Source organism: Aquarana catesbeiana, linkage group LG10 (genome assembly GCF_042186555.1).
Source record: "Aquarana catesbeiana isolate 2022-GZ linkage group LG10, ASM4218655v1, whole genome shotgun sequence".
Classification (NCBI taxonomy): Eukaryota; Metazoa; Chordata; class Amphibia; order Anura; family Ranidae; genus Aquarana; species Aquarana catesbeiana.
The window spans coordinates 17,481,447-17,509,154 of NC_133333.1; the positions used below are offsets into that span (position 1 = coordinate 17,481,447).

The 27,708-nt window shown below is 42.8% G+C and overlaps 1 protein-coding gene across 1 annotated transcript; it reads left to right on the plus strand.

The window, feature by feature from the left end:
* Window positions 1–27,359, plus strand: LOC141110403 (phospholipase A2 inhibitor NAI-like). The gene is made up of 5 exons (XM_073601739.1): window positions 1–106; window positions 9,251–9,367; window positions 14,979–15,125; window positions 22,812–22,952; window positions 27,068–27,359. Exons 1-5 carry the CDS (start codon window positions 55–57, stop codon window positions 27,259–27,261), a joined length of 651 nt encoding a protein of 216 aa, XP_073457840.1. The 5' UTR covers window positions 1–54; the 3' UTR covers window positions 27,262–27,359.
* The last annotated feature ends 349 nt before the right edge of the window (window positions 27,360–27,708 follow it).

The following is a 27,708-nucleotide window of genomic DNA, read 5'->3' on the forward strand; positions in this document are numbered from 1 at the left end:
GGTATAAATCAGCCCGTATCATTTCTGGTTGATCTTTGCCTATTATCTTTCGCCATGGATTCACTCCTTGCAGTCGTGTGCCTCATTTCAGGTCTTGTGACACAAGGTGAGTCTGTTTTTAATGAATTCGCATTAACACATCCATCAATTTGTTTTTTAGATAATGGTAGACTTCGTACACATGTTATTTAATTGAAAAATGTTTTCTCTAATTTCTTTATTCCTTTAACTCAACCCTTTGATTTGAGATCAAATATAATTTTATCTTCAAATTAATGCAATACAAAATTGCAATTTATAATAAAAAGTTCAACACAGCTGTATGTAAATCTTCACTAAACTTACCACCTAAAGTGCCTCTAAACCCAAAATCTAAAATGTAATACAATTTTTCCCTTTATTTTTTTGCCTAGCCCTGTAAATAACACACTTCAGTCACGAGTACTCGCATCTTTTGGGATAAATTTTTTTCACACACACCCTCCTCCTTTTTTCCTCTTTCCTACTCAGTTTAGGAATACGTTTTTATTAACAGTAAGATTTTTATTGGTTTTAACAAACTTACAGGGTCAGTACAGACATAAACCGAACAAGAATTACATTAACTGTTTCAGGATACGTACATCATGTTACTTATTTAACCGCTCGTCCATATACTCCAAGACTTTTGAAAGGCATTGTATGATAGTGAGTTCAAAGCCAACAGCTTCTCATTATTATTATACAGGATTTATATAGCGCCAGCAGTTTGCGCAGAGCTTTACAACATGAGGGCAGACAGTACACTTACAATACAAATCAATACAGGAGGGATCAGAGGGCCCGGCTCGTTAGAGCTTACAATCTAGAAGGGAGGGTCAAGTGGAACAAAAGGTAATAACTGTGGGGGGTGACCTGATGGAGAAAATTAAAATACAGTTGTTAGGTGTGGGTAGGATAGGCTTCTCTGAAGAGAAGGGTTTTCCTGGGATTGTCTAAAAGCTAATAGAGTAGGCAATAAGCGGATTGGGGTAAGGCATTCCATAGGATTGGAGGGGCTTTGGAAAAGTCCTGGAAGCGAGCATGGGAGGAGGTGACGAGGGAGCTAGAGAGCAGGAGGTCTTGAGAGGAACGAAGAGAACGAGTAGGTTGGGATTTAGAGACTAGGCTAGTGATGTAGCTGGGGGAATTGTGAATGGCTTCGTAAGTAGTTGTTAGTATTTTGAATTTAATTCGTTGGGTGAGCGGAAGCCAGTGGAGGGATTGACAGAGAGGGGTAACAGACACAGAGCGATTGGTAAGGTGGATGAGTCTGGCAGCAGCATTCATGATGGATTAAAGAGGTGATAGACTATGTAGAGGTAAGCCAATGAGAAGGGAGTTGCAGTAATCGAGGCGAGAGATGACCAACGAGCGAATTAAGAGCTTTGTTGTGTCATTGGTTAGAAAAGGGCGTATTTTGGAGATGTTGCGGAAGTTGAGGTGGCAAGATTTGGACAGTGATTGGACGTGGTGCTTAAAGGAGAGTTCAGAGTCCAGGACTACACCTAGAACCTTGGCATGTGGGGATGGGCTTATAGTTGTGCCATCGATTTTGACAAAGAGATCAGGGGAAGGGGAAGAGGCATATGGGGGAGGAAAAATTATATGTTTGGTTTTGGATAGATTGAGTTTGAGGAAGTGGTGTGAAATCCAGACTGATATATCTGATAGTAAATTAGTGATATGTGAGGAGACAGAGGGAGGGAGCTGAGGGGTAGAGAAATAGACTTGGGTTTCTTCAGCATAGAGGTAGTATTGGAAGCCATGGGAGGCTATCAGCTGACCCAGGGAGGAGGTGTAGATTGAAAATAGGAGAGGTCCAAGAACAAAACCTTGGGGGACCCCAACTGAGAAAGGTAGAGGAGAGGAGGAAGTAAAGTTGTAAGAAACTCTACTTGTTCTAGGTCTTGTTCAAATTAATAATACCAATCACTTCTGATAGATTGGGTTCCAGCAGTGACTTCCACTGTCTAAGAATTAGGGATCAGGCTCAGCAATATTCACAGTCATCCTCATAATACAGTTCTTGACCAAATACCCCATCTAAAACGTCACCACGCACCCCGAGGCATGGGGCTTTTACACCTCTGTAGAGCAGAAGCCCTTTTGTATGTTACTCTGCAAGACAAAAGTATTTTTTGTAAATCTAGCTTGATGACCAAATGGAAAAAAAGATCTTGAGACTACATTTACCCCCAACCAGTGGAGGACTGCATTCCACTCAATTTTCAAGGCTTCCCACTTCTTTTCACATGACACTAAATTCACCAATAGATGGTACTATACTCCTTTTCGGTTGACAAAAATGTCATCTTCCTGCTCTTCCTGCTGCACACAGAAGATTTTTGGTCTCTTGGGAATTTATCTACACTGAGGTTTAGTAGAGCTAAGGCTGGGCATGGGGAGAAGAGTACCCTTGTACAGGTATATATAAGTTTAAAAATTTGCCTCCAGAAACTGGTGAAGGTGGGGCATTCCCAAAGAACGTGTAACAGTGTTCTTACCTGCACCAGTTGCACCAGCATGGGGCAGAGCAGGAAGATGACATTTTCGCCAACCGAAAAGGAGTATAGTACCATCTATTGGTGATTTTTAGTATCATGTGAAACCCAGAGGGAAGCCTTGAAAATTGAGTGTAATGCAGTCCTCCACTGGTTGGGGGTAAATGTAGTCTTAAGATCTTTTTTCCCATTTGGTCATCAAGTTAGATTTACAAAATATACTTTTGTCTTGCGGAGAATCTCAAAACAGGGCTTCTGCTCTGCAGAGGTGTAAAAGCCCCATGCCTTGGGGTGCGTGGTGAAGTTTGAGATGGGGTATTTGGTCAAGAAATGTATTTTTCGAATGTTGCAACAGTCTTAAGTTTGCCCTGGTCATAAAGGTTTGAGATTCCAGTAATTCCGCATTCAAGCTTTGGGTTAGTATTTAAAATGATTGTAAAGTCTCATTTTTTTTTTCTATAAAAATAACAAACACTACCACTACCACCTCTGTGTAGTGGATTTGCACAGAGCAGCCCGGATCCTTCTCTTCTCAGGTCTCTCTTCTGTGCTCCTGGCCCCATCCCTCATGTCGAGTGCCCCCACAGCAAGCAGCTTGCTATGTGGACACCCGAGCCGAGTCACAGCTCCCTGTGTCCATTCAGACACAGAGCTGCCGCCTGGCCTCGCCCCCTCTGTCTCCTGATTGGCTGACTGACTTTGATTGACAGCAGTGGGAGGAAACGGTGCCGCTGCTTTGTCTCAGCCAATCGGGAGGGAGAGTCTCGGACGGCCGAGACATAGAATGCATTACTATAAAAAACCTTCTGACTTTACAACTCCTTTAACGTGGGTACCATGGATTCTAGGACATTCAGTGGGAGCGATACCTCAGGGGAAATATCGTTGGATGCATGGTTTTTAGATAGGTGTCTTCAAGCTCATAAGGAGGCCTCTGGGGAAGGGCATGAGGGTGAGGTTCCAAGGCTTCCACATATCGCGTAGGAGTAGCATACCTAAGTTATCATGGTTTAGGAATAGGTTTAATGACTCATCCAGAAATTTGATGTGGCAAGGTTAAATTTTGTTTGGCTGCTTTTGTGAATTAGATTATTGGGAACAGAAAAAAAACCTTGTGTTTTGTTGTGTTTTGTGCATACGTTCATATAATCACATGACAACATTAGCAATAAGGTTTGTGATAAATTGTTGGTTTTAGTGGGGGGGGTCACCACTTGCGACCAGCTCACGCACATATACTGTGGCAGGTTGGCAGCCCTGCGCGAATTGCCGTACCTGTACGGGGCTCCTTTAAGAGCCATAGCAGCACGGCGGAGGACCCGATGCCCGTGGCCGGCGGTCGCGATGGGCACGATAGCCAGAACGCGGATGAACGCACAAATCCCCATTCTGACAGGGGAGGAGAGAGATCTGCTGTTCCTAGTGATTAGGAACAGCGATCTCTCTCCTTCTCCAGTCAGTCCCTTTCCCTCTCCACAGTTATGAACACATATGAGAGAACACACTTAACCCCTTGATCGCCCCCTAGTGTTAACCCCTTCCATGCCAGTGACATTTACACAGAAATCAGTGCATTTTTGTAGCACTGATCACTGTATAAATGTCAATGGTCCCAAAAAAGTGTCAAAAGTGTCTGACCTGTCCACTCCAATGTCGCAGTCCCGCTAAAAATCGCTGATCGCTGCCATTGCTAGTAAAAAAATAATAATAATAATAAAAATAAGGTAAATAGAGATATGTGGCGCTAACTCGAAGTGCATAAATGTGATGAAATAAATATAATCCAATTCTTCAAGTAAAGTGCATATGCGTAAAGAGCAAAATCACATAAATAAAGTGACTAAACATCCATTAAATTCATAAGAAGTGACATTGGATAAATAACAGTGAAAATTCATGAAATATGACATTAAATAAATAAATAAACAAATCCAAATGAAGGTGAATAAATCCAAAAATAGTCTATAAGTGCATCAAGATGAAAAAAATCACAACTTTAGAAAAAATTGAAAAAAAATCGCATGAGATAAAAAAAAAGTTGCATGCAATAACAAAAATCGCATACAGTGCAAAAAAAGCACAGAAACGCTATAAAAATAGCCACAAGTCGATCCAATTTATGTAATACAGTTCCAACCTGAACAAAATGAGTCTTCATAAAACAGTTCGTGCAAAAACAAGATGAAAAAAGTGCAAGTGCAAACGATGATAAGTGACAGATTCCTCCTAATAACCGTACCCCGTGGTGCGCCACACGTTTCCCCCAGCATCTCACCTCTAGCAAAGACCCCTAGGGTCAAGTCAAGCCTGCAATCAGGAAGTGGATGAAACACCATCAATCGATCAGTCTCCATCCGATCGTCACAGGTTTGGCAAATCTCCAATGGAAGGCCTCAAGGTCGGCAAGTTGGGTGGAGGCATGCAATAGAAAGGAGTATCCCCATTGTGCACTATTCAAAACAGGTTTATTCAAAACAACATAGTAACTTACATGTACAGCGTAGCCTCCTTGGCGGTTTTCCCGAGTGTGGCTCGAGGTTAAAATTCAGGACCATTAGCGGTAACCCCGAGCCACACTCGGGATCGCATTGCAGGATCCTGGGGCGGCGTTACTTACCTTGTCCCCGGGATCCTGCGATGTCACCTGCAGTGTCTGAGGGCTCCGTCCTCCTCCGAAGCCTCTCCGTGCCAGGCTCCGTTCCCTGGGAGCGGCGCGACGCACGGGGGCGGAGCCTGGCGGCAAATTAAAAAAAAAGTAAAAATCATAACACATACAGTACTGTAATCTGTATGAAATGATTTCACATCCCTTTTGTCCCCAGTGCTTTGGCCCATGCCCTGCATGCAGTTTTACATGATATACACTGTTCTTTCTGCCTGGAAACTGGAAATTGTCCATAGCAACCAAAAAGTGTCCCTTTACGTCAAAAGTGGCTTTAGACCAGCTAGAAAACAGCGATAGTAAATTAGAACACTTGCAGAATTGAGCGATAGTGAATTGTGGGGAAATTTATTTTATTACTATTTTTTTTTATTTTTTTTTATTATTTATTTTTATTTATTATATTATAATTTATGTTTTTGTGTTTCAAACTTTATCATACCCGGGATATCTACTAGACTCTGGTTTGGACAGATTTAAGTGTGTTATTGTTAAGATTTACAGACCTACAATATAAAATGCCAAATTTCCATGCAAAATAATTGTACCGCTTTCAGCACCTAAAATCCAAAATAATCATACCGCCAGGGAGGTTAAAATGAACAGCACAGATCCCAGTAGTTCCGGTCTCGGCCGCGGCCGGAAGTGATGACACCTGACTCTTCCCTTAAAAAAAAAAAAATGCCATAAATCTTTCCCCTATTTTGTAGACGCTATAACTTTTGCACAAACCAATCAATATACGCTTATTGCGATTTTTTTTTTACCAAAAATATGTAGAAGAATATATATTGGCCTAAACTGATGAAGAAATTAGTTATTTTTTAATTTTTGGGGATATTTATTATAGCAAAAAGTAAAAAATATAGTTTTTTTTCCCAAATTTAAAGGATTCCCAAGTGGATATGTACCTATAAACAGGGTGACACTGTACTGCTAAAATGGTGTGCCAACGTCCCTATATCAGATAAATGGGGTACAAGAGCTAGAAAATTGGACTTTAGAGGCACACGAGTAGTTGGACTATAAAAGATAAAAATGGTTTTATTTTATTAAGTTTAAATTACAAAGTTGAAAATAGATACTATAAATGTTACATTTTCCATATGAAGATATTATGTATTTAGTATTTGTAATGTTTGATTATAAATTACATGTATAACAAGTGGGGTTCTAAATTGCATGTAGGGTAGGAAATACTAAATACATAATATCTTCATATGGAAAATGTAACATTTATAGTATCTATTTTCAACTTTGTAATTTAAACTTAATAAAATAAAACCATTTTTATCTACTTATGTGCCTCTAAAGTCCAATTTTCTAGCTCTTGTACCCCTTTTTTCCCAAATTGACACTCTTTTTTTGTTTATAGCGAAAAAAATTAAAACCGCAGAGGTGATCAAATACCACCAAAGGAAAGCTTTATTTGTGGGGAAAAAAAAAGGACATCAATTTTGTTTGGGTACAACATCGCACGACCGCGCAATTGTCAGTTAAAGTGACGCAGTGCCGTATCGCAAAAAATGACCTAGTCATTAAGGGGGCAAATCCTTCTGGGGCTGAAATGGTTAAGCTTAAAGGAAATGACAAGGGCACTGCATTTCTAGCAGGATCAACAGGAATTTTCTGTACTTGCTGAAAATATTCTTAACCTGAAAATAAAAAAAACATTATACACACCACATGTAAGAAATGGTAAGCTACAACGTATTAAAAAAAAATGTTTTAGATACACTTTCATTGCTTTTAGAACCTTTTTTTTTGCAAGTAAACACTTTCAAAATTAGATTTTTATTTCCAGTGTTATTTTGGAAACCCAGATGAGTTCATGATTTTAAAGCCCGATTTGGACCAAAAAGTTGTTTTTTTATGTAGAGTGGACAAGGGTGAAAAACTTGCATTTTTTTTTTTGCTGTTGTCTGGAACTCTTTACTTCCTGTGACAACAGGATACGAAATAAGAAGAACGTGGAGGTCTCTGACAATCCAATGCATACTGTATGACCATCCAATAAAAACAATATTACTACATTACTTTTTGATTTTACCAGGGTAAGAACAAAGCCTTGGTAAACGGTTGAGTACTAATTTATTTTTCCAGCTTCTTCATGCAGAAGAATAAATACACTATATTGCCAAAAGTATTGGGACATCCCTCCAAATCATTGGATCCAGGTGTTCCAATCACCTCCGTTGGCCACAGGTGTATCAAATTGCGTACCTAGGCATGTAGACATCTTCTACAAACATTTGTGAAAGAATGGGTCGCTCTCAGGAGCTCAGTGAATTCAAGCGTGGTACCGGGATAGGTTGCCAACCTGTGCGATATGGTAGATAGCGTAGCCTGGGCTGAGAGTGAATCCGCTAGTGCAGAAAATGTTCTCATTGGCATCATCCCATAAACATATTTTTTTTAAAAGAAAAAAAATTTTTTTAGCAGTGTCAGTAGACATCAGTTAAAGTGTATTTAATACCAGAAAAAAGAAAATGTAAAATATTAAAGGGGTTAGGGGTTAAAGGGTATGTAAGCCCAAACAATGAACTTCACTTATTTGGTCCCTTTTGTTCTGTTGAATATAATAGTGAAAGCATTTTGTTGTATCTGTTCGATTAGTGCATAAAATACCAGTTGGTCCTGCCAGAAGTCTTTTCAGCTGATAATGTGCTATTCTCACTGCTTGTGCTACATTGTGATCAGTTACATGGTTTCTAATTATCTATTATCTACTACAAATACCCACCATCTACTGTATGTTATGAAGAAGAGATCAGGAGGAGGTCTCTGTAGACCTATCCTATGGTGACAACTCTGCTCCTCCGTACAGTATATAGGGTAAAGTGAATGATCATTGTCACCTTAGAACAGGAAGGGTGTTACTGGCAGGATCACCAGGTGAAAGTAAAGGAAAACCGCATGAAAAACAAAAAAAAAAACAAAAACAAAAAAACAATGCAACCACCATATTTAAGAACTGGTAAACTGCAATATTTTACATTTTCTTTTTTCTAGTATTAAATACACTTTAACTGATGTCTACTGACACTGCTAAATTTTTTCTGGACATCTAGGCTTGAAAGACCCCTGGTCATGAAAGGGTTAACCACATTCCACCCGCGCTTTAGCGGAAAGACGGCTACAACACAGGCTTCCAGTGGGGGGAGGGCATTCATAGACATCCTCCCGTGATCACGCTGCTCGTGCGTCCTTCGGACTCGGCTGACCACAGATCGGGGTAAAGGGCCAATCACAGCGGCCCTTTACCACGTGATCAGCCGTCAGCCAATGACCAGAGCATGTGAACAGAAGCTGCTGACAGCGTGAGGAGAAAAGAAGAAAGCCGATAATCAGTGCTGCCCATCAGTGCCGCCTACCAGTGCCTATCAGTGCCCATCAGTGCTGCCTACCAGTGCCTATCAGTGCTCATCAGTGCTGCCTACCAGTGCCTATCAGTGCCCATCAGTGCCGCCTACCAGTGCCTATCAGTGCCCATCAGTGCCGCCTACCAGTGCCTATCAGTGCCCATCAGTGCCGCCTACCAGTGCCTATCAGTGCCCATCAGTGCCGCCTACCAGTGCCTATCAGTGCCCATCAGTGCTGCCTACCAGTGCCTATCAGTGCCCATCAGTGCCGCCTACCAGTGCCTATCAGTGCCCATCAGTGCTGCCTACCAGTGCCTATCAGTGCTCATCAGTGCCGCCTATCAGTGCTCATCAGTGCTGCCTATCAGTGCCCCTATAAGTGCAGGCTCATCAGTGCCCACCGGTGCTGCATCATCAGTGGCCATCAGTAAAGGATTTTGTCTTTTTTCGTTCTTTGGCAAAAAAAAAAAAAACAGCGGTGATTATTAAATACCACGAAAATAAAGATCGATTTGTGTGAAAAAAAAAATGATAAAAATGCCATTTGAGTACAGTGTTGCATGACCGGGGAATTGTCATTCAAAGTGCAACAGCGCTGAAAGATAAAAATTGGCCTGGGCAGGAAGGGGCTATACAGTATGTGCCCGGTAAGCAAGTGGTTAATACTTTGAATATCAGTAACAATGTATCTTCTCACATTGCAGGTTATGCCATCAGCTGCACACAGTGTTCAAGCAAATCCTCTCCCGTATGCTCTGGTTACAGCGCAACCTGCGCTTCAAAGCTTGTCTGCATATCCATCTACCAAGTTACAAGTCTAGGTAAGCTACCAGCGAAGAGATTGTAAGAGAATTTACACTTTATCCTGAAAAAAGGACTACAGGCCCAACTAAGTTTTTAAATCTGTTTAAATCAGCTAAATATATTCTAGGTGCACCAAAAATAACAGATTGATACAGAAGAACACCCTTGTTCTCTGTGGGGAGGCAGTGGTGTCTCTACAGAGATCCAACCCACCTTCCACTGAGTCATATCAAACCTATGCAAATATCAAAATGCCTTGATGGATGGGCGTTAGTCTGGAGGAGTGGGCGTTCCTAAGGCAGGCTGCATTTACGTGCAAACCTCTCTAGGCAACACCCACATCCCACATAATGATGAGCCTCCACAAGTGAAAGAAACACTCTAAGGGCCGGTTCACACTGGTCCAATATGCGATCCGACTTCAAGAGCACAAGTCGCATGACATGTCAAAATCAATGGTCCCCTTTGAGAGCTGTCTTAACTGGTCCCGACTTGTGTCGGTCCAACTTTGAAAAAGGTTCCTGCACTACTTTGGTCCGACTTGGACACAATTTCAGCCAAATGATTTGAATGTAAGTCGAGACCAAGTCAGATCATCATCTTAACCGATCCGACTTGTGGTATGCGACTTGTGCTTTGAGGATCTTGAAAGGGAACCCCACACTGAATTTTTTTTTTTAAATCGGCATGGGGTCCCTTCCCAAGACCATACTAGACCCTTCAGTCTGGTATGGATTTTGAGGGAAAGCCCCACGTAAAAAAAAAAAAAATCCCAAAATCCATACCAGACCCTTATCTGAGCATACAGCCCGGCAGGTTAGGAAAGGGGGGGAGGTGGACGAGCGAGTGCCCCCCCCTTCCTGGACCATACCAGGCCACATGCCCTCATCATAGGGGAGTGGGGGACTTGTTAAAGGGGGCTTCCAGATTCCGATAAGCCCCCTGCCCCCACAGCCACCACCCAGGGTTGTTAGGAAGAGGCCCTTGTCCCCATCAACATGAGCACAAGGGGCTTTGAGGTGGGGGGCGCAGAGCTCTTCCTGCTCCAAAGCACTCAAACCCCCATGTTGAGGACATGTGGCCTGGTGTGGTCCGGGGAGGGGATTGCTCACTCATCCCCCCCTTTCCTGACCTGCCATTATACATGCTCACATAAGGGTCTGGTATGAATTGGTTTATATAGTGCAGTGCTTTGCATAATGTACATTCACATCAGTCTCTGCCCTCAAGGAACCTACAATTTAAGGTGCCTCTCTCACATAAACTAGGGCCAAGGACACAAGGATACTGAGAACATGCAAACTCTAGAGATGGGCCGAACACCCCAGGTTCTGTTCACGCTAGAACTTTCTAACATCGCAAAAGTTTGAAACTGAACAACGAACGCTATTAAAGTCGATAGGACCCGAACTTGAAAAATCAAAAGTGCACATTTTGAAGGCTTACAGTATATGCAAGTTTTTGAGCATACAAAGGGTATGGGGGTCCGGGTACTGCCCTGGTGGACATGTATCAATGCAAAAAAAAAGTTTTTAAAAAAGATAATTTTTAAATGAGCAATTAGAAAGGTTTAATGATGCTTAAAGTGAAACAATAAAAATGAAAAATGCCTTTAAATATAGTGCCTGGGGGTCCCCATAGTCTGCTTGTAAAGTGTTGCATCTGTACGGTGTAGAGAACTGCTGCAGCAAAAATTACATTTATAAAGAAAAAAAGCTTTCTTTATCAAGTAAACAACGGCTTAGGGAGCCAGTCTGTATGATGAGGCCACAATTTAGTGTGCTCAGAACAAGATTCGAGATTTTTTGGATAAATTCTGGTGTCTGTTTCGCAAACCTTGCATAGAAGTATCAGGTGTGGAAAAACTAGGCTGTGGGTGTTGGTGGTGCCCTCACACCATAACCCTATAGAGGTACTGTTGATGAAAGCAAGAATTGGCCTTGCTGTAAAAAATTGAAATTATATGCACCTGTCAAACAGGTGCAGAAAAAATGGTCCTTGTGTGTTATTTTGGCCATGAAACCGATACCAAAAAAATTCTTCCAGGTAAAATCAACACCCACAAAGCTAGGCAGCCTAGACAGTCTTTCAATGATTCCACATCCCAAAAACACTTAATTGGTGACATCGGCATTAGGGGCTTGATAGCTGCTGCTAATCCAGGAATGATTCATTTAAAAAAAAATGTCAGCCAGTCAACGGAGTCTGTGGACAGACATGCTTTTTTATATGCCACAAAACCGTCGGCACCACTGAATGCCTGTTCGGAAAGCACACTGGATGCAGGGCAGCCCAGAAGCTCAATTGCATACTGGGCAAGTTCTGGCTAGTGGTTTATTTTCCATGACCCAGTAACCCAGTGGATCATTGACTGAAAAGCTCTCCATGTCTATTTTCACCCCTAGATAATCTTCAAAAACACTGCAGTAAAACTGCACTACAATATACTGTAGTAAAACTGAACTGACGCTCTTCAATATACCACAGTAAAACTGCACTGACTCACTCCAATATACTGCAGTAGAACTGCATTGACGCTCCTCAATATACCACAGTAAAACTGCACTGACGCACTTCAATATACTGCAGTAAAACTGCACTGACACACTACAATATACTGCAGTAAAACTGCACTGATGCACTTCAATATAGTTCAGTAAAACTGCCCAGACACTATACACTGACACGCTTCAATATACTGCAGTAAAACTGCCATGACACTCTACACTTTAATATACTGCAGTAAAACTGCCCTAACACACTAGACTGACACTACAGTAAACCTACACGGATGCACTACACTGACGCTGCACTATTATTATATTCACATTACACTGACACGCTACACTCACAATAGAATCACAATAGTACACTATAGCACACTAACTCACTAGTAGCAATGAACAGAGCCCTGTTCTATCTCTCTCCACTCCAACATCACACTGCAAATGGCTCCTTTGGTACCTTTACCTTTTATAGTGTGGGGTGGGTCTATGAGCATTGCACCATGATTGGACAAAGTCTTCACAACGTTCTCCAATCATGGATCTGACAGTGCTCTATGCCCTGATTGGGCAAAGCCTTCATTGCTTCAGCCAATCAGGGCTTAGAATGCACTGTGTGGTGCTCAGTGCATTGTGGAGCGCTTGTTGAGCCCAACAACAGTTGAATGCCCTGTCAATTCAGGTGTTCGCCGACGGGCAAACAGCCTATGTTCGGGCTGAACTTTTGCTTGTTTCAAACTGTTCGTCCAACACTAATCTTTAATAAACTCTTTCGGTGTTCCTGTACATCACCACGGTAACTTTTAACATTTAGGACGGACACGCAGAGGCCTTACCCTCTCCATTTGTCCATGAATAATGTACCTCACTCCCAGTAATGGTATGGGGTCCCGTTGTTGCTATGGGAGGCAGATTACTGCTGAAGGAGTGCCAACAGCATCTCCCTCGCTGCAAGAGGCTGTCTCACCTGCCACATGTACACACCTAATGCCAGGCTGCTACAGAAACCTTTGTTACCCTTGGTAACCCCTGTATATTCACACTGTATTGACTCATACCACTGTCTTCATACCCCATGTGTTTAGTGACCCGAGCTGTAGACTATGTGTGCCGGTTACTTGCATTGAGTAACTTCAGACCAGGCAAAGGCAAAGTTCCAAAAGCTTTACTTATATAAATTACCACTACAGTCCGAAATAAAGTGCAAACATTTCCCTAATGTTCCCAATCCCTAACTCAGGTTTGTGGGTGCCCCATGTCAAAAAAGGCCAAGGAAAATGACAAGCTCTACTTACCGACCATCCAGCGACCAACCAAGTTGATCTGTCTAACAGTATGCATTTAAAAAACAGGGGTTTAGTCTGCACACATTTGCAAATACATGCGTAAGCTACAGCCCCCTGTTACCTGTACTTCCTACCTCTAGCTTAGGAAGCTTAAGAGGTTCCACAGTGGAAGCACATGCATTATGATGGGATAGATGAAGGGCAGATAGGCTTGAAGGAGCCCACCCCTCCTTAAATGTACAGGGACACACTGAACACCTTGCACATAGCACCATGGCTGCAAAGGTGTTAGTGCATTGCCTGACCTATATATCAAGCGTACAAAAAGTTAGCCACTGCCCTCACCTATAACTGGCCTATGCAGCAAGGAGCATTGGAGGGCAACACATCTCAAAAAAGGGAAAGGAAAAATCCAAGCTCTAATTACCGACCAGCCTGCAACCAACCAAATTGACCTGTCTAACAGTATGCGTTTAAAAACTGGTGCTGTGTGCTGGGTGTTAAGTGTGTCCCTGTACTTTTAAGGAGGGGTGGGCTCCCTCCAGCCTATCTGCCCTTCATCTATCCCATCAGAATGCATGTGCTTCCACTGTGGAGCCTCTTATAAGTTAGAGGTAGAAACTACAGGTAACAGGGTGCCTTGCCGGGGGCCTGTAGCTTACGCATGTATTTGCAAATGTGTGCAGACTAAACCCCTGTTTTTAAACGCATATTGTTAGGCAAGTCAATTTGGTTGGTCGCAGGCTGATCGGCAAATAGAGCTTGGAATTTTCCTTGGCCATTTTTGACATGTGTTGCCCTCCAATGCTCCTTGCTGCATAGGCCAGTTATAGGTGAGGGCAGTGGCTAACTTTTTGTGGCTGCCCCAGCATACCTGCACAGGAAAGAGTCCATCTTTGGTAATGTCAATGGTTGGCATGTTCAAGGAGGGACTGCAAGCCCCGGCAATCCCCCTGGGCAGTGGGAACTCCGACTTCTGCACATTGCTGGGCCTCCAGACCTGGTGGTGGCAAAGAATGGGTAGGACCGGACTGGCCGGAACAGAACCAGCAAAAAGAACACCCTAAGCAACTCCAGGGTCCAAGCCTCCGACCCTTTTTATAGAACACAGGATCGGGGAGTTAGACCCAGGAATACCCACCAAGAAAAACCCGGGAAGCACAATTAACGCAACTTCCCGGCTGGAGCAGCGTTAACTACTATCTGCCTACGCGCAGATTTTGCATTTCGGCTCTTACAAGCACTGAGCACTTTATCGTACAGGACATTATGCACTACTTTTATTGCTCTACTGTTTCTATATACAATATTGTTTGGCTTGCACATTCAGCTCAACTGTGCTTCAGTACTTTGTGGCAGCGGCTGGGTATATGTTTTTATTTATTTAATTACTTAGTAGCACAGGTGTGTATTTATGTTTGTTTTTTTCATAAATCATTGCGTTAATATCATGTGACATAGAAAAATTGTAACTACCCCTATTTTAATCTCCAGGGTGTCTGTGTTCAGAAAATCTATAATGTTTTGGGGATTTTAGGTAATCTTCAGGCCTAAAAATGATTTTTTAAACGCGTGCAAAAACATTGAAAAACTAGCGCTGGCAGTGAAAGGATTAAAAGGGCAGATCTTATCCTCAAAACGCCACTGGGTGGCTTGCTCTACCAGCATTGATCAAACAACTGCAATAATAGCCTCGGGTGCATTTTCCCACGAAACACATTCATGGGAATTCTTTCCAGAAGTTTATAGACCTTCCAGAAGTTAAGAAAACAATAAAAAGGAGTACATGGGTCTCAAAAAGTGTTGTTTCAATTTCTGCATTTTTTTTTCTTTTACAGGAGGCCAACAAAGCATTAATTTTGTAAGAGGTTGTGGAGAAAAGAGCAACTGCAGACAATCGGGAGTGTTTGCTGCCCCATCTGGAAAATACAGATTCAGCTCCACCTGCTGCGAATCAAACTCTTGCACGCCATCCACTCCTGTATGTAAGTAAACAGATGCACTGATGTCACATATCTAGAGTATGACTGCTATGAAGTGTGTTATGGGGTGACTCTGACATATCTTACTGGTGCAGGGATATCTAGGAAAATACGGGGCTGCCATTGCTTGACTTCTGGCTGGACAACTAGTATTTTGAAATGGATAGGTCAGCAATGGTACCCTCCATATTTATTTTATTCTGAAAAGTAAACTCCAAAAGGAAAAGGAGCTAAACATGCCATTAACTACATACACTATATTTCCAAAAGTATTAAGACTTGCTTTGTCCACTGGTCCAAATCATTTTAGTGGAGGGGGGATTATGGTGTGGGGTTGTTTATCAGGGGCTGGACTTGGCCCCTTAGTTCCAGTGAAGGGAACTCTTAAGGCGTCAGCATACCAAGACATTTTGGACAATTTCATGCTCCCAACTTTGTGGGAACAGTTTGGGGATGGCCCCTTCCTGCTCCAACATGACTGCACACCAGTGCACAAAGCAAGGTCCATCAAGACATGGATGAGCAAGTTTGGGGTGGAGGAACTTGACTGGCCTGCACCTCAACCCAATAAAACACCTTTGGGATGAATTAGAGCGGAGACTGCGAGACAGGGCTTCTCATCCACATCAGTGCCTGACCTCACAAATGCTCTTCTAGAAGAATTGTCAATCATTCCCATAGACACCCTCCTAAACCTTGTGGACAGCCTTCCCAGAAGAGTTGAAGCTGTTATAGCTGCAAAGGGTGTGGCTGCACTACTGCTGCTCTCCTGAGCTCCAGTGAGGCTTACTGATCCAAGGAGCTTGATTACTTCCTATACCCAGAGTGGATGCAGGAATCTGGGGTGGACCAAGGGCAGGATCCCCCCCGGATGGCCAGAGTACCGGTCCTCCCATACCAGTGTTTGAGGACCTGGGAAATGGCCCATCTAAAGGTGAAAGCCTGGCAACCTACAGAAAGAAGGTTTATGCGAGAATTGCGAGAATCGACAAGGAGGAAGAAGTTAAAGTTTGACTTCAAGCATAAAAAAATTGCAAGTGACCGGCTTCACAGTTCCAGGGGAAGACAGATGCGGCCTGAGTTAATGGCTTTAAAGGCCAAAGTGGAAAAGCAGAGTCTGCTGGTGGCCGCTTCGAAAGAAACCAGCGGAGCTTTCAAGGAAAAGTATTGCAATGATTATCGCATGCAAAGATATGGTTACCATAGATCTTCTACTGCAACAGAATGGATGGGAACAGTATTGCCCCATAGAGGCCAGTGGAGGGCAGGCATCACCAGAGTGCGAGAAGCCATAGTCAGTGTAATGCAAAAAAGTTTCTGTGGGCTTGGACTGTGTTTCTGGCAAGCATGCTGGAAAATCTTTGCATCCCGTGGCAAGTATCAGTATGCCTGCAGAAAGTGGAGAAAGCTCTGGCAGACAGGCTGTGGGTGATCAGCTGTCAGGTGTTTTGACTGGCAGTATGTCATCTTACCAAGGAAGTTTTGTGCCCTTGTCACCGCAGCAGGAGGCTATGGAGCAAGATGATCCATCTGAGCCTGTGAAGGGAGCAGGTATGCTAAAGTTCATTACAGAAATGGAATCGCCTTTGCATGGTCACAAGTTTGCCGTGTCTGGATCATCTGAGGATGAAGAAGAGGATAATGATAATGTGTAGAATTTTTGAAGATGTCTTTGCTATTTAGTGATATATATAGATAGATAGATAGATAGATAGATAGATAGATAGATAGATAGATAGATAGATAGATAGATAGATAGATAGATATATTGTGACATTGGGGATTGTTCAGCTCAAGTGGATAGATGCGTTTTAGTGCAGTGAGTCCACATCAGAGAGGCATTTATAGTTAAGGGCCTGGTAGCCCACGTTTATTAAAGGAAAAAACAACAAAAGTCCATCCAGGAATCCCACGCAGGGGTCCAAGCTTCAGCAAGTAAATACAATAGAAAATCCAAATGAAAATGCTAGCCCACCTGGCTACTCTTCAGCAGTATTGCTGCTATAGGGAACAGGCCCCTCAAACAAGCTGCTTGGATGCACACAGTCTTAGGCTCCTTGGTCACACACAGTTTCAAGAGCTTCAATGCACACAGCTTCTGGCTCCTTTGACGCACACAGCTTTACAGCCCTTCAATGCACACAGCTTCTGGCTCCCTGGACGCACACAGCTTTGAAGCCCTTCAACGCACACAGCATCTGGCTCCTTGGACGCACATAGCTTTGAAGCCCTTCAACGCACACAGCATCTGGCTCCTTGGACGCACATAGCTTTGAAGCCCTTCAACGCACACAGCATCTGTTCTCACACAGAGACAGTTACTAGCAGCCACTGCTCCAACTTCACCTTCCTCCACCCTTTCTGCTCTCACCAGTCCCTCGTTATATGGGCTGTGTGCACCTGGGCACACACCCTGCTGGCTGTCCACAAGACCCGGACACAGGGTTGGAGATCCCGTCCCACCCAAGACTCTGAAGGATCTCCAAACTACAGAGCCCCATAAGGAACTAGCAAAACCTGGAGAAAACTGCCAGAGCAGTTCTCTCCACCTCAAACCTACACTCTGTAGCTCTGCACTCAGACAATATGCAGACTCTGTGTCCACTTTAACCCCATTTTCATAGTGACAGAGCCTTGCTCTGCCACATACCCCCCCCTCTTGTTTCGATCCGGAGGGAGAAACACCTGCACCCACCATAGCAGTTGGGACACTTCTGTGCTGGCCATCAGCCACGTAGGCCCAACCCTTTTTTCGGGTGTGCTTCCAGGTACGTCCCACCTTGGATCTTAACAGGGTCCTATAATTCCGTATACTCTGCCTTCCCTCTCTTCTCTTGGGGTTCCTGAGCATACTCTCCTCTCTTGGGGGAACTCTGCCTTCCCTGATCCTACCTTTCAGCTTACAGACGTCAGTTTTATCTTTCACCACAGGTCTTTCAGGTTCAAAAACCTCTCTCTGGTTACCCACGGCAACCACGTCACTTTTAACAGCACCAAACATTAGCAGATCATACATTTCAATGACATCCTGTCGAACACAATCAGTGCCATCTATCTCAGTACTTGTTGTTAGGACCAGACCTGAGGAGGGACAAAACACAGGCAAGTGATTACACCCCACGGGTCCATAGCACAGCTTCACCTCACCTGTTGTCCAACACTCCATGGGTAACTGATCTAACAAATGACACTGATCCAAGCACAAACTACTCCTTTCTGATGTACACATTACATTGTTGCAGCAACCAACATTAGCACTTTCCTTTACAGTGTCTCCGGGTACTTTAAGTTGTACCTCTTTCTGAGTGATAGAAAGCATCTCTGCTAGTGCTGCGTCTATTTTGGGCCCTACCTTCTCATGAGGTTTAGCGGGTGAAACAGTATCCACGCCCTCTATTGACCACTGCTCAGCCGCACCTCGGACCACACCAGCAGAGATGTTTATAGTCACTACACCAGCCGGAGAGACCTTTGATGTCTCCAACAGTTCTCCTGGGCACCTTCCATACCACTCAGTAACTGGGAGCACCCTCTCAGAGAACCTCAAGACTATCTGCCACACTGTTAATAAGCATTGGTCCCACCAATACCATTCTCGATCAAGGCTTCCCAGCACAGCCTGTACCACCTGGCTCCACCCATGGGTACTACGCAGCACCACCTGGTCCGACTGTGGTGGAGACACCCAAGTGTACAGTGAGTGCATTTTTACCAACTCCAGCATTTCAAGTAAGGTTTTTGTCATCTCTAAACATCCAATGTCTAAATACCAGACCTTTCTAAGGTCTTTTTCCCTGTCCAAGACATGGAGGGGCTCATCCACTGCAGCTTGTGAGGTTGAGACATTTGAAGAGACCTCCAACTCCTTGGAGGTACCCCTCATCACAGCCTGTTGCTCCCCTGGAGCGCTGTCAGACACATGTCTCACACTTTTCCCTTCTGTACCAGTGTCAGTGAGCCACTGCAGGTCATTATAAGTCACATTGTCACCTTCACACTTGAGCTGTGGGGCTGTGGACAACACATCTGCTTTGCCAGCACCCTGAACAGTTCCTTCAGACTGGAGGGCATTAACCTTCGCAGGGACAAACGTGTCCTTGAGCACCAGCCGATCTGCGATCCCTCCATTGGGCATAGCAGGTGTTATGTCCACCACATTATTTAATATTGCGATTGCATTCTCATACCAATTATCCCAGTCTATTGTGGTTCCATCACCTACTCTAGAAGGCCCCACAGGAACCTGGGATTCACTAGCCAAAACATCACCTGTGTCATTTCTATACATATCCCTTTGGGTGCACACATCATCTGACAAGGCAGGCTGTAATACATGCTTTTGCCCTACCTGCTCTGGGGGCGCTACTGACACACACAGCTCTGCACTTTCAGCTTTTGCTGGCTGAATTAACCCCTTGACACCAGGGTTACACTTAGGGTTGTGGGGCTGCGCCTGCACACTCTCACTGTGTGACTCAGTCTTCCTTTGTTTCACCAGAGTAGCACCACAGCCATCCTGGAAAACCTCTGGCTCCAACACATGGAGACCCCACGAGACTCCCATGGACAAGCCTGCGCTTCTGGTTGTCATGGGAGATATCCTACTCCCATCATTGGCAGTGAACACATTTCCAACATTTTCAGACATGACATTAAAGGGAACACATTTTTCAATGTCATTATCACCAATACCATCACATTTCCCAACAGTAACATATTTGTCAGCATAACCATCATAATTTTCATTACGTATAGACATAACTGCTACTTTTGTGGATTGTCTATTACCAACCACAGCCTGTGAGCCTCTCCTCACATCACCCTCTATCTTTAAAGGGGAACTCTTTCCTCCTTGGGCAGCTCCATAGCTGACCTGGGAAACTCTCTGCTCCGTCACTGCAAGCTCCTCTGAAGTTTCCCTGGGCAACTCTGCAGCACCTGTCACTAGGGAACATGGCACAATAACAGTTTTGGTCACCCCTAGTTTAACCTCTCCAGCACTCTGCTGGATTATAGCAGGCACATGCATAGTTCCCATGTTCATTTGAGTCTTTAACCTTGCTGTCAGCTGGTCCTCACCAAGTGCCTCCCCACTGCTCCGGGTAGCACACTGCAGCAAGTCTATGTCCATTTGCACTGCGGATCTTCCTGCTGGACACACTCCCATGTCACTAGGTTCAGTCCCACAAACTGAAACAGTCTTACCATTTTCAGTGGCTGACATCATACCCTTCACTTGAGTGCGCTGTCTCTCAGCTGCATCCATACCAGCTACTTCCTCTGTGTGGCCACAGGACGACACTGCAGCCTTTCCAGACTCTTCAGCGTTGTTCCAGAACCTTGGGCAAGTAAAAATTCCATGCCCCACTTGACCACATTCCAAGCACGGTACTGGTAGCTGAACTTTACTTTCTTGGAATCTCCTTAATGACTGGCTCTCTGTTGCCACAGGATACCACTGGTCATGACCATCAGCAGACAGACTCCTTGGATCCCCGACATCCCTGTTGGCCTGGACATTGCTTCCACAGATGACCATATTCCTCTTTTTCACACGCTGTTGTCCACCTGGCTTCCTGTTGCCAGGGGAAACTTCTTTCACTTCCTTTTTAACTGGGGATGACATGATTAATTTACCCCAGGTCACAGAAATTTCACACTTGGAAAAATTCTCTGGCGTGGCTGGGGCATGTGGTGAAATACCCTCTAGCCATAGAACCCTTTCCCTTGCTTCAGCAAGGATTGCTTCCTTTTTCTGTTTTGAACGCCCCATGCTTGCTGTCTTACACACAGCAACTTGCAACACACTTCACAGCAGAGAGAAAAAAAAATATGTGATTCTCCTTTCACAGGTACACAACCTGCATGCAACACGGAGAGAAAAAATATGCGATTCTCCTTTCACAGGTACACAACCTGCATGCAACACAGTCCATCAAACTTCTGTGCAATGCTGTTCGCCTGGCTGCCACACACAGCTAGCAGTAGTTCCTGATGCGACTCACCATGGAGCAAGGACCTAGATTCAACCGTCTACATGCCCGCATTCTCCACCACTTGTGACATTGGGGATTGTTCAGCTCAAGTGGATAGATGCGTTTTAGTGCAGTGAGTCCACATCAGAGAGGCATTTATAGTTAAGGGCCTGGTAGCCCACGTTTATTAAAGGAAAAAACAACAAAAGTCCATCCAGGAATCCCACGCAGGGGTCCAAGCTTCAGCAAGTAAATACAATAGAAAATCCAAATGAAAATGCTAGCCCACCTGGCTACTCTTCAGCAGTATTGCTGCTATAGGGAACAGGCCCCTCAAACAAGCTGCTTGGATGCACACAGTCTTAGGCTCCTTGGTCACACACAGTTTCAAGAGCTTCAATGCACACAGCTTCTGGCTCCTTTGACGCACACAGCTTTACAGCCCTTCAACGCACACAGCATCTGGCTCCTTGGACGCACATAGCTTTGAAGCCCTTCAACGCACACAGCATCTGGCTCCTTGGACGCACATAGCTTTGAAGCCCTTCAACGCACACAGCATCTGTTCTCACACAGAGACAGTTACTAGCAGCCACTGCTCCAACTTCACCTTCCTCCACCCTTTCTGCTCTCACCAGTCCCTCGTTATATGGGCTGTGTGCACCTGGGCACACACCCTGCTGGCTGTCCACAAGACCCGGACACAGGGTTGGAGATCCCGTCCCACCCAAGACTCTGAAGGATCTCCAAACTACAGAGCCCCATAAGGAACTAGCAAAACCTGGAGAAAACTGCCAGAGCAGTTCTCTCCACCTCAAACCTACACTCTGTAGCTCTGCACTCAGACAATATGCAGACTCTGTGTCCACTTTAACCCCATTTTCATAGTGACAGAGCCTTGCTCTGCCACAATATATATATATATATAGATAGATATATAGATATATATATATATATATATATATATATATATATATATATATATATTACAGTGGTATTGCTCTTGGTTGGAAAAAAACAAAAAACTTTTGTTAATATATATATATAGGTTGAAGTAAGCCTTTATTATGTTTAGTCATGTTTACAATATGTAAATATATATATATATTAATATATTGAACCCTACGGACTAAGACTGGGATGCCATTAGAGTTCATGTGCGTGTAAAGGCAGCCGTCCCAATACTTTTGGTAATATAGGGTATATGGGAGTTGTTTTACTTGCCAAAGGAATTGTGTTTCTGTTCATCCAGTTCTGAGATTTGAATAGTTATGTCACACAGCACAGCTCGGTCTGGCATGGGGGAGACCTGATCTTTCTTTGCCAAAGTTTCACTTTCACTTACAGGTCCCAACCCCTAACTGGTGAAAAGAGAAGCAGTACATGGATGAGCTCATCTCTTTGTCACTCTGTTCTTCACTCCTATCAACATGATTGTTACACTGCAACCCAAATGATTAGCGCCCTTGCCTACTGGGCACTTAAACCCTCTTCCTGCCCAGGCAAATTTTCAGTTTTCAGCGCTGTCACACTTTGAATGACAATTGAGCTGTCATGCTACACTGTACCCAAACTAAATTTTTAGAATTTTTTTCACACAAATGGAACTTTCTCTTGGTGTGTGTGTGTGTGTGTGTGTGGGCTGGTCTTCCTGTTATATGAGATTTTAGTGATTGGGTTTAGATATATGTTAATATTTTTTCCATTCTTCCAGTGCCACCTTTGAACTTTACTTCTAACGGACAATCGTGCCCATTTTGTGTGTCCACCACATCCAAAGACTGCAAGTCTGACCAGATGATGTCCTGCATGGGGGATGAGGATACGTGTGCATTAGAAAACACAGAAGAAACAGGTAAAATGAAATTTACATTTTTCTAATATTTTTTGGCAGGTAAATATGAAGTGTTGCAAATTATTATTTAACACTTATATTTACAAGTAGAACTCTAGGTACATTTTCAATGTTTTACCTGTCTATTCTTAGCTGCTATGCTGAAAAAATCCTGTTTTTTTACAGAGTTCATCAATTTAATCTCAGATTACACAAACAAAGTTGAATAGGTCAGGGGAGTGGCTTTCTCTCTGTCCTTCATGTCCACCCTCAGTTTCCCCAAAACTCACAAGTCAGTAACAAACACAATCAGATTTAAAATCAATGTCTGTGGTAGCCATTCATGGAGGAAGGTGACACATTTGATGAAACACTGTCCAGCTTAACACACCTTTTAACAGAAAGCAAGGTTATCATAAAAACTTCACTAGCTAAGGTCTGCAAAAATCTTCCACTTCAGCCCCGGAAGGATTCCCCCCCCCCCCCTTCCTGACTGGACCATTTTTTGCGATTCGGCACTGCATCGCTTTAACTGACAATTGCGCAGTCGTGCGATGTTATACCCAAACAAAATTTATGTCCTTTTTTTCCCACAAATAGAGCTTTCTTTTGGTGGTATTTGATCACCTCTGCGGTTTTTATTTTTTGCGCTATAAAAAAAAAAAGAGCAACAATTTTGAAAAAAACACAATATTTTTTACATTTTGCTATATTAAATATCACAAAATTTAAAAAAAACAAAAACAGATTTTTCCCTCAGTTTAGGCCGATATGTAGTCTTCTAGATATTTTTGGTAAAAAAAAAAATCGAAATTAGCGTATATTTATTGGTTTGCACAAAAGTTATAGCGCCTACAAAATAGGTTATTGATTTATGGCATTTTTTTTTTTCTACTAGTAATGGTAGTGATCTGCGATTTTTATCGTGACTGCGACAATGTGGCGGACAGATCAGACACTTTTTGGAAACCATTGACATCTATACAGCGATCGGTGCTATAAATAGCCACTGATTTCTGTATAAATGTCACTTGGAGGGAAGGGGTTAACACTAGGGGGCGATCAAGGGGTTAAATGTGTTCCCTTACTGTGTGTTCTAACTATGGGTGGATGGGACTGACCGGGGGAGGATACCGATCGGTGTTCCTATATACTAGGAACACACGTTCTGTCTCCTCTCCCCTGATAGGAGGGGGATTTGTGTGTTTACACACACAGATCCCCATTCCTGCTCACCCCCTATGCCCCTTAAAGCGGCCGCCACACAGCAACCGTGATTTGCGCAGGGGAGCCATTGCACCGCCATCAAATGACGGCGGGCGGTTGGCTAGTGGTTAATATGGCCTGTTGTAAACAGTCTAGCAGAGTAGCCCAAAGCATTATACATACTGAGCCTGTTTTAGCTAGGAAAGCCAAACTTTATGCATATGCCATAATTCCTGCTATTATGGAGTTGCCTTCATAAAAAATGATTGGTTAACAGTTATGTTAACTATTAGTAAAATTCTAGGTACATTTTCAATGTTTTACCTGCCTTTCTTAGCTGCTATGTTGAAAAAAAGCCTGTTTTTTACAGAGTTCAGTAATTCAATCTCAGATTACACAAACAAAGTTGAATATATATCCTTTCTAGATGTGAGTTTAGGTTGTAGCATCCCTATATTCCCCTCTCACTCTTTATTTTTTTGTTCTTTATCTCTGTCCTTTATGTCCACTAGACATGTGCACTGCCAAAAAATGTGTTAGTTTTCGTTTCATTCGTTTATTTTTCTTTAGTTTTTCGGGTCATTCGTTATGAACCCAATTCGTAAATTTGTACATTCGCACATTCGTACATTCCTAAATTCATAAATTCGTACATTCGTAAATTAGAGGATTCGTAAATTTGTACATTTGTAAATTAGAAAATTCGGAAATTTGTAAATTCAAAATCTGAAAATTCAAAAACCCAAAAATCTGAAAATCTGAAATAGTAACTAACTATTAAATGATAGGTATTGGAATTTCCTTTCAAATATGGCTGTTAGTGAACGTAACGAATACAAATTAACATTAACGAATTTGTCGAAATTCGTTGAAAAACTAATTCGGAACAAAACGAATTGCACATGTCTAATGTCCACCCTCAGTTTCCCCAAATCTCACAAGTCAGTAACAAACACAATCAGATCTGTGGTAGCCATTTATAAAGGAAGGTGACACATTTCATGAAACACTGTCCAGCTTAACACCCCTTAAACAGAAAGCAAAGTTATCATAAAAACCTCGCTAGCTAAGGTCTGCAAAAGTCTTGTATTTATTTTTTTCCAAAAAAAGAAGTTTATTGAACAAGAGTAAAAAATACAGAGTCCAAAAGATGTACAATCTGAAAGTCTTTAAATTCGGTCTGTCGTAAAATGGCCCTGAGGTAAACAGTCTAGCAGAGCAGCCTAAAGCATTATACATACTGAGCCTGTTGTTTTAGCTAGCAAAGCCAAACTTTATGCATACGCCATAATTCCTTCTATTATGGAGTTACCTTCATAAAAAAATGGTTACACCAATATATAGGATGATATCAATCAGATAGACACCACCCATGCCTATATTACAAGGTCCAGAAAGCTAATAACACAAATTAGTCCTCCTAAAAGAGACATAAGATCCATATAATATTTAGTGTCTATCAAATCATAATTTTATTCTATTAAATAATATGCTGTTTGTTGGATTGTGAAACCTTTTCAGATGGAACGTTAGATGTATTGAGGATAACTGGCAATAAGGATGTGTTAGTTGAGCATAATGAAAAATTCTTCATTACACCTCTATAACAGTTTTTAGACCCTTTGATTGGGTAGCCTTAAAGGAGAAGTATAGCCAAAGTTTTTTTTGGCTATACATCTCCTATGGATCACAGGAGTGCAGTTCCTTCGTCACTCCTGTGACCTGTTTTCAGCTGACAGCAGGTTGAAGCCCTCTGTCGGCTGGTGTCACAGAGCCGGTTCAGGCTCTGAAAATATCCAGAATATATGGTCAAGATCCACCCAGAAGCCTGGACCAGCACCAGGCTCAGCCTCTCAAAAATCCGCAGAGAGCCTGAGCCAACCTCACCTTCCCCCTCCACAGCCCGTGAACGCTGGAGGGGCAGAGCAGAGAACTGCTGACTGACAGTCATGGAGCTCAGAGCGGAGGGGGAGAACAGAGGGATCAGCAGTGTTTGAGTGCAGGGCCGGCGGGGGACATATACATGCCCACCTAATTGAGTATAGTGAGTTTTTTTTTTTTTTTTAAGCCCATACTTCTTTTTCAAAATATCTTTTTCAAAATATAACTAAAAGGCAAAACTTTTTAGGATCAGATCATGTGCACTACCGAAAAATTCGTGTATTTTTGTTTTCAATTCATTCTTTTTTTTTGTTTCTTTATGGGATCATTTGTTATGATCGGCATTCGTTACTTCGGATAATTCATAATTTCGGATGCATTCATATTCATTATGTTCTCTAACAGTTACTTTAGCCAAATTTGGAATGAAATTCCATTACCTATAATTTAATAGTTTATAATAATAAATAATAACAATAATAAAAACTATAATACTTGTTAATAATTTAATTACAATAGAAAAACCGAAAAACAAAATTATCCAAATGTACCGTAATCGATTTGTTAAACTTGTAGGTTGAATCGTTTTTTGCTCTTTCAGGTTTTCGTTCTTTCAGATTTTCGTTCTTTCTGAAAATGTGTTTTCGTATGCATTTGTCAAGAGTCTTTCGTTCATTTGGATGCTTCCGAATTACCAAATATATAAAATTTCTTCCGAAAATGAATTTGTATTCGTAACAAAACGAATTGCACATGTCTAACCCCCACCCCCTTCTTTCTCTCCTTCTCATCCTCTCTTTATTTGTCCCTCTTATTTTTTCTCTCCTCTCCTTTAACCTTCCTCCTACTGTCTCTCCATCTCCCCTACTCTCTCCTGCTCCCCCCACTTTTCTTTCTACCCCCCCCCCATCTCAGGCTCTTCTTCTCCTTTCCCATTCTCTCTCACCCTCTCTCCTTCTCCTTTCTCTCTGGATGAGGACTCTTTTTATAACAGAGACTCTGATTTTTTTTTCCTGCCTTAGATCACTTTTTATTCCTTTCTATTTCAGTTGGATCATCCACTTACAAATCATCGATGCGTGGTTGTGCCACGAAAGGTTTCTGTAATCTGGGAACCCAAAAGTCGGAATCTGCTGGATATAAATCAAAAATGGTCGTTACATGTGGTGCAAGCACTGCATTATATTCTACCTTAACCCTACTGATATTGGCTACCTTCTCATTGATATCAAATGTCTTTTAGGCTTTTCCCTTTTTTTTATGTCAATCAGCTGCCTGCTCAAATTAATATAAGGGGGAGCCCCAAAATGTAGTATTAAACAAGTAAACTGGGATACCGTTTATGTGTGTCTCTGCGGTTTTTTTTGGATGCACTAGTTGGAAGTGAAGAAATATGGCTCCATACACTTCTTGCTGCCTGAAGCAAGAGATAAAGTCCATCTTGTGCAATATCTCATTTTTATGATAACTACATTTCAGACAACTGTGGTCCTTGCCTCAGTAATGCTTTCTACAGCAGTAGTCTCACCTATAACTATTTTATTATTCTTTTTATTTGATGAAGCTCAAACCAAGCATCAAAATGGGGAAGAAAGGGGATTTAAGTGACTTTGAATGTGACATGGTTGTTGGTGCCATAATGCACCATGTCACAAAGCTAAAATCATCTCACTACTGGTTTCTTGAACAT

What these genes read in the sequence shown, in the direction of transcription:
- LOC141110403 (XM_073601739.1), top strand. Translation starts at nt 55, where the DNA reads ATGGATTCACTCCTTGCAGTCGTGTGCCTCATTTCAGGTCTTGTGACA. An exon ending in TTCAGGTCTTGTGACACAAG is followed by an intron (nt 107 to 9,250) that starts GTGAGTCTGTTT and finishes CTCACATTGCAG; the next exon opens with GTTATGCCATCAGCTGCACA. An exon ending in CTACCAAGTTACAAGTCTAG is followed by an intron (nt 9,368 to 14,978) that starts GTAAGCTACCAG and finishes TTTCTTTTACAG; the next exon opens with GAGGCCAACAAAGCATTAAT.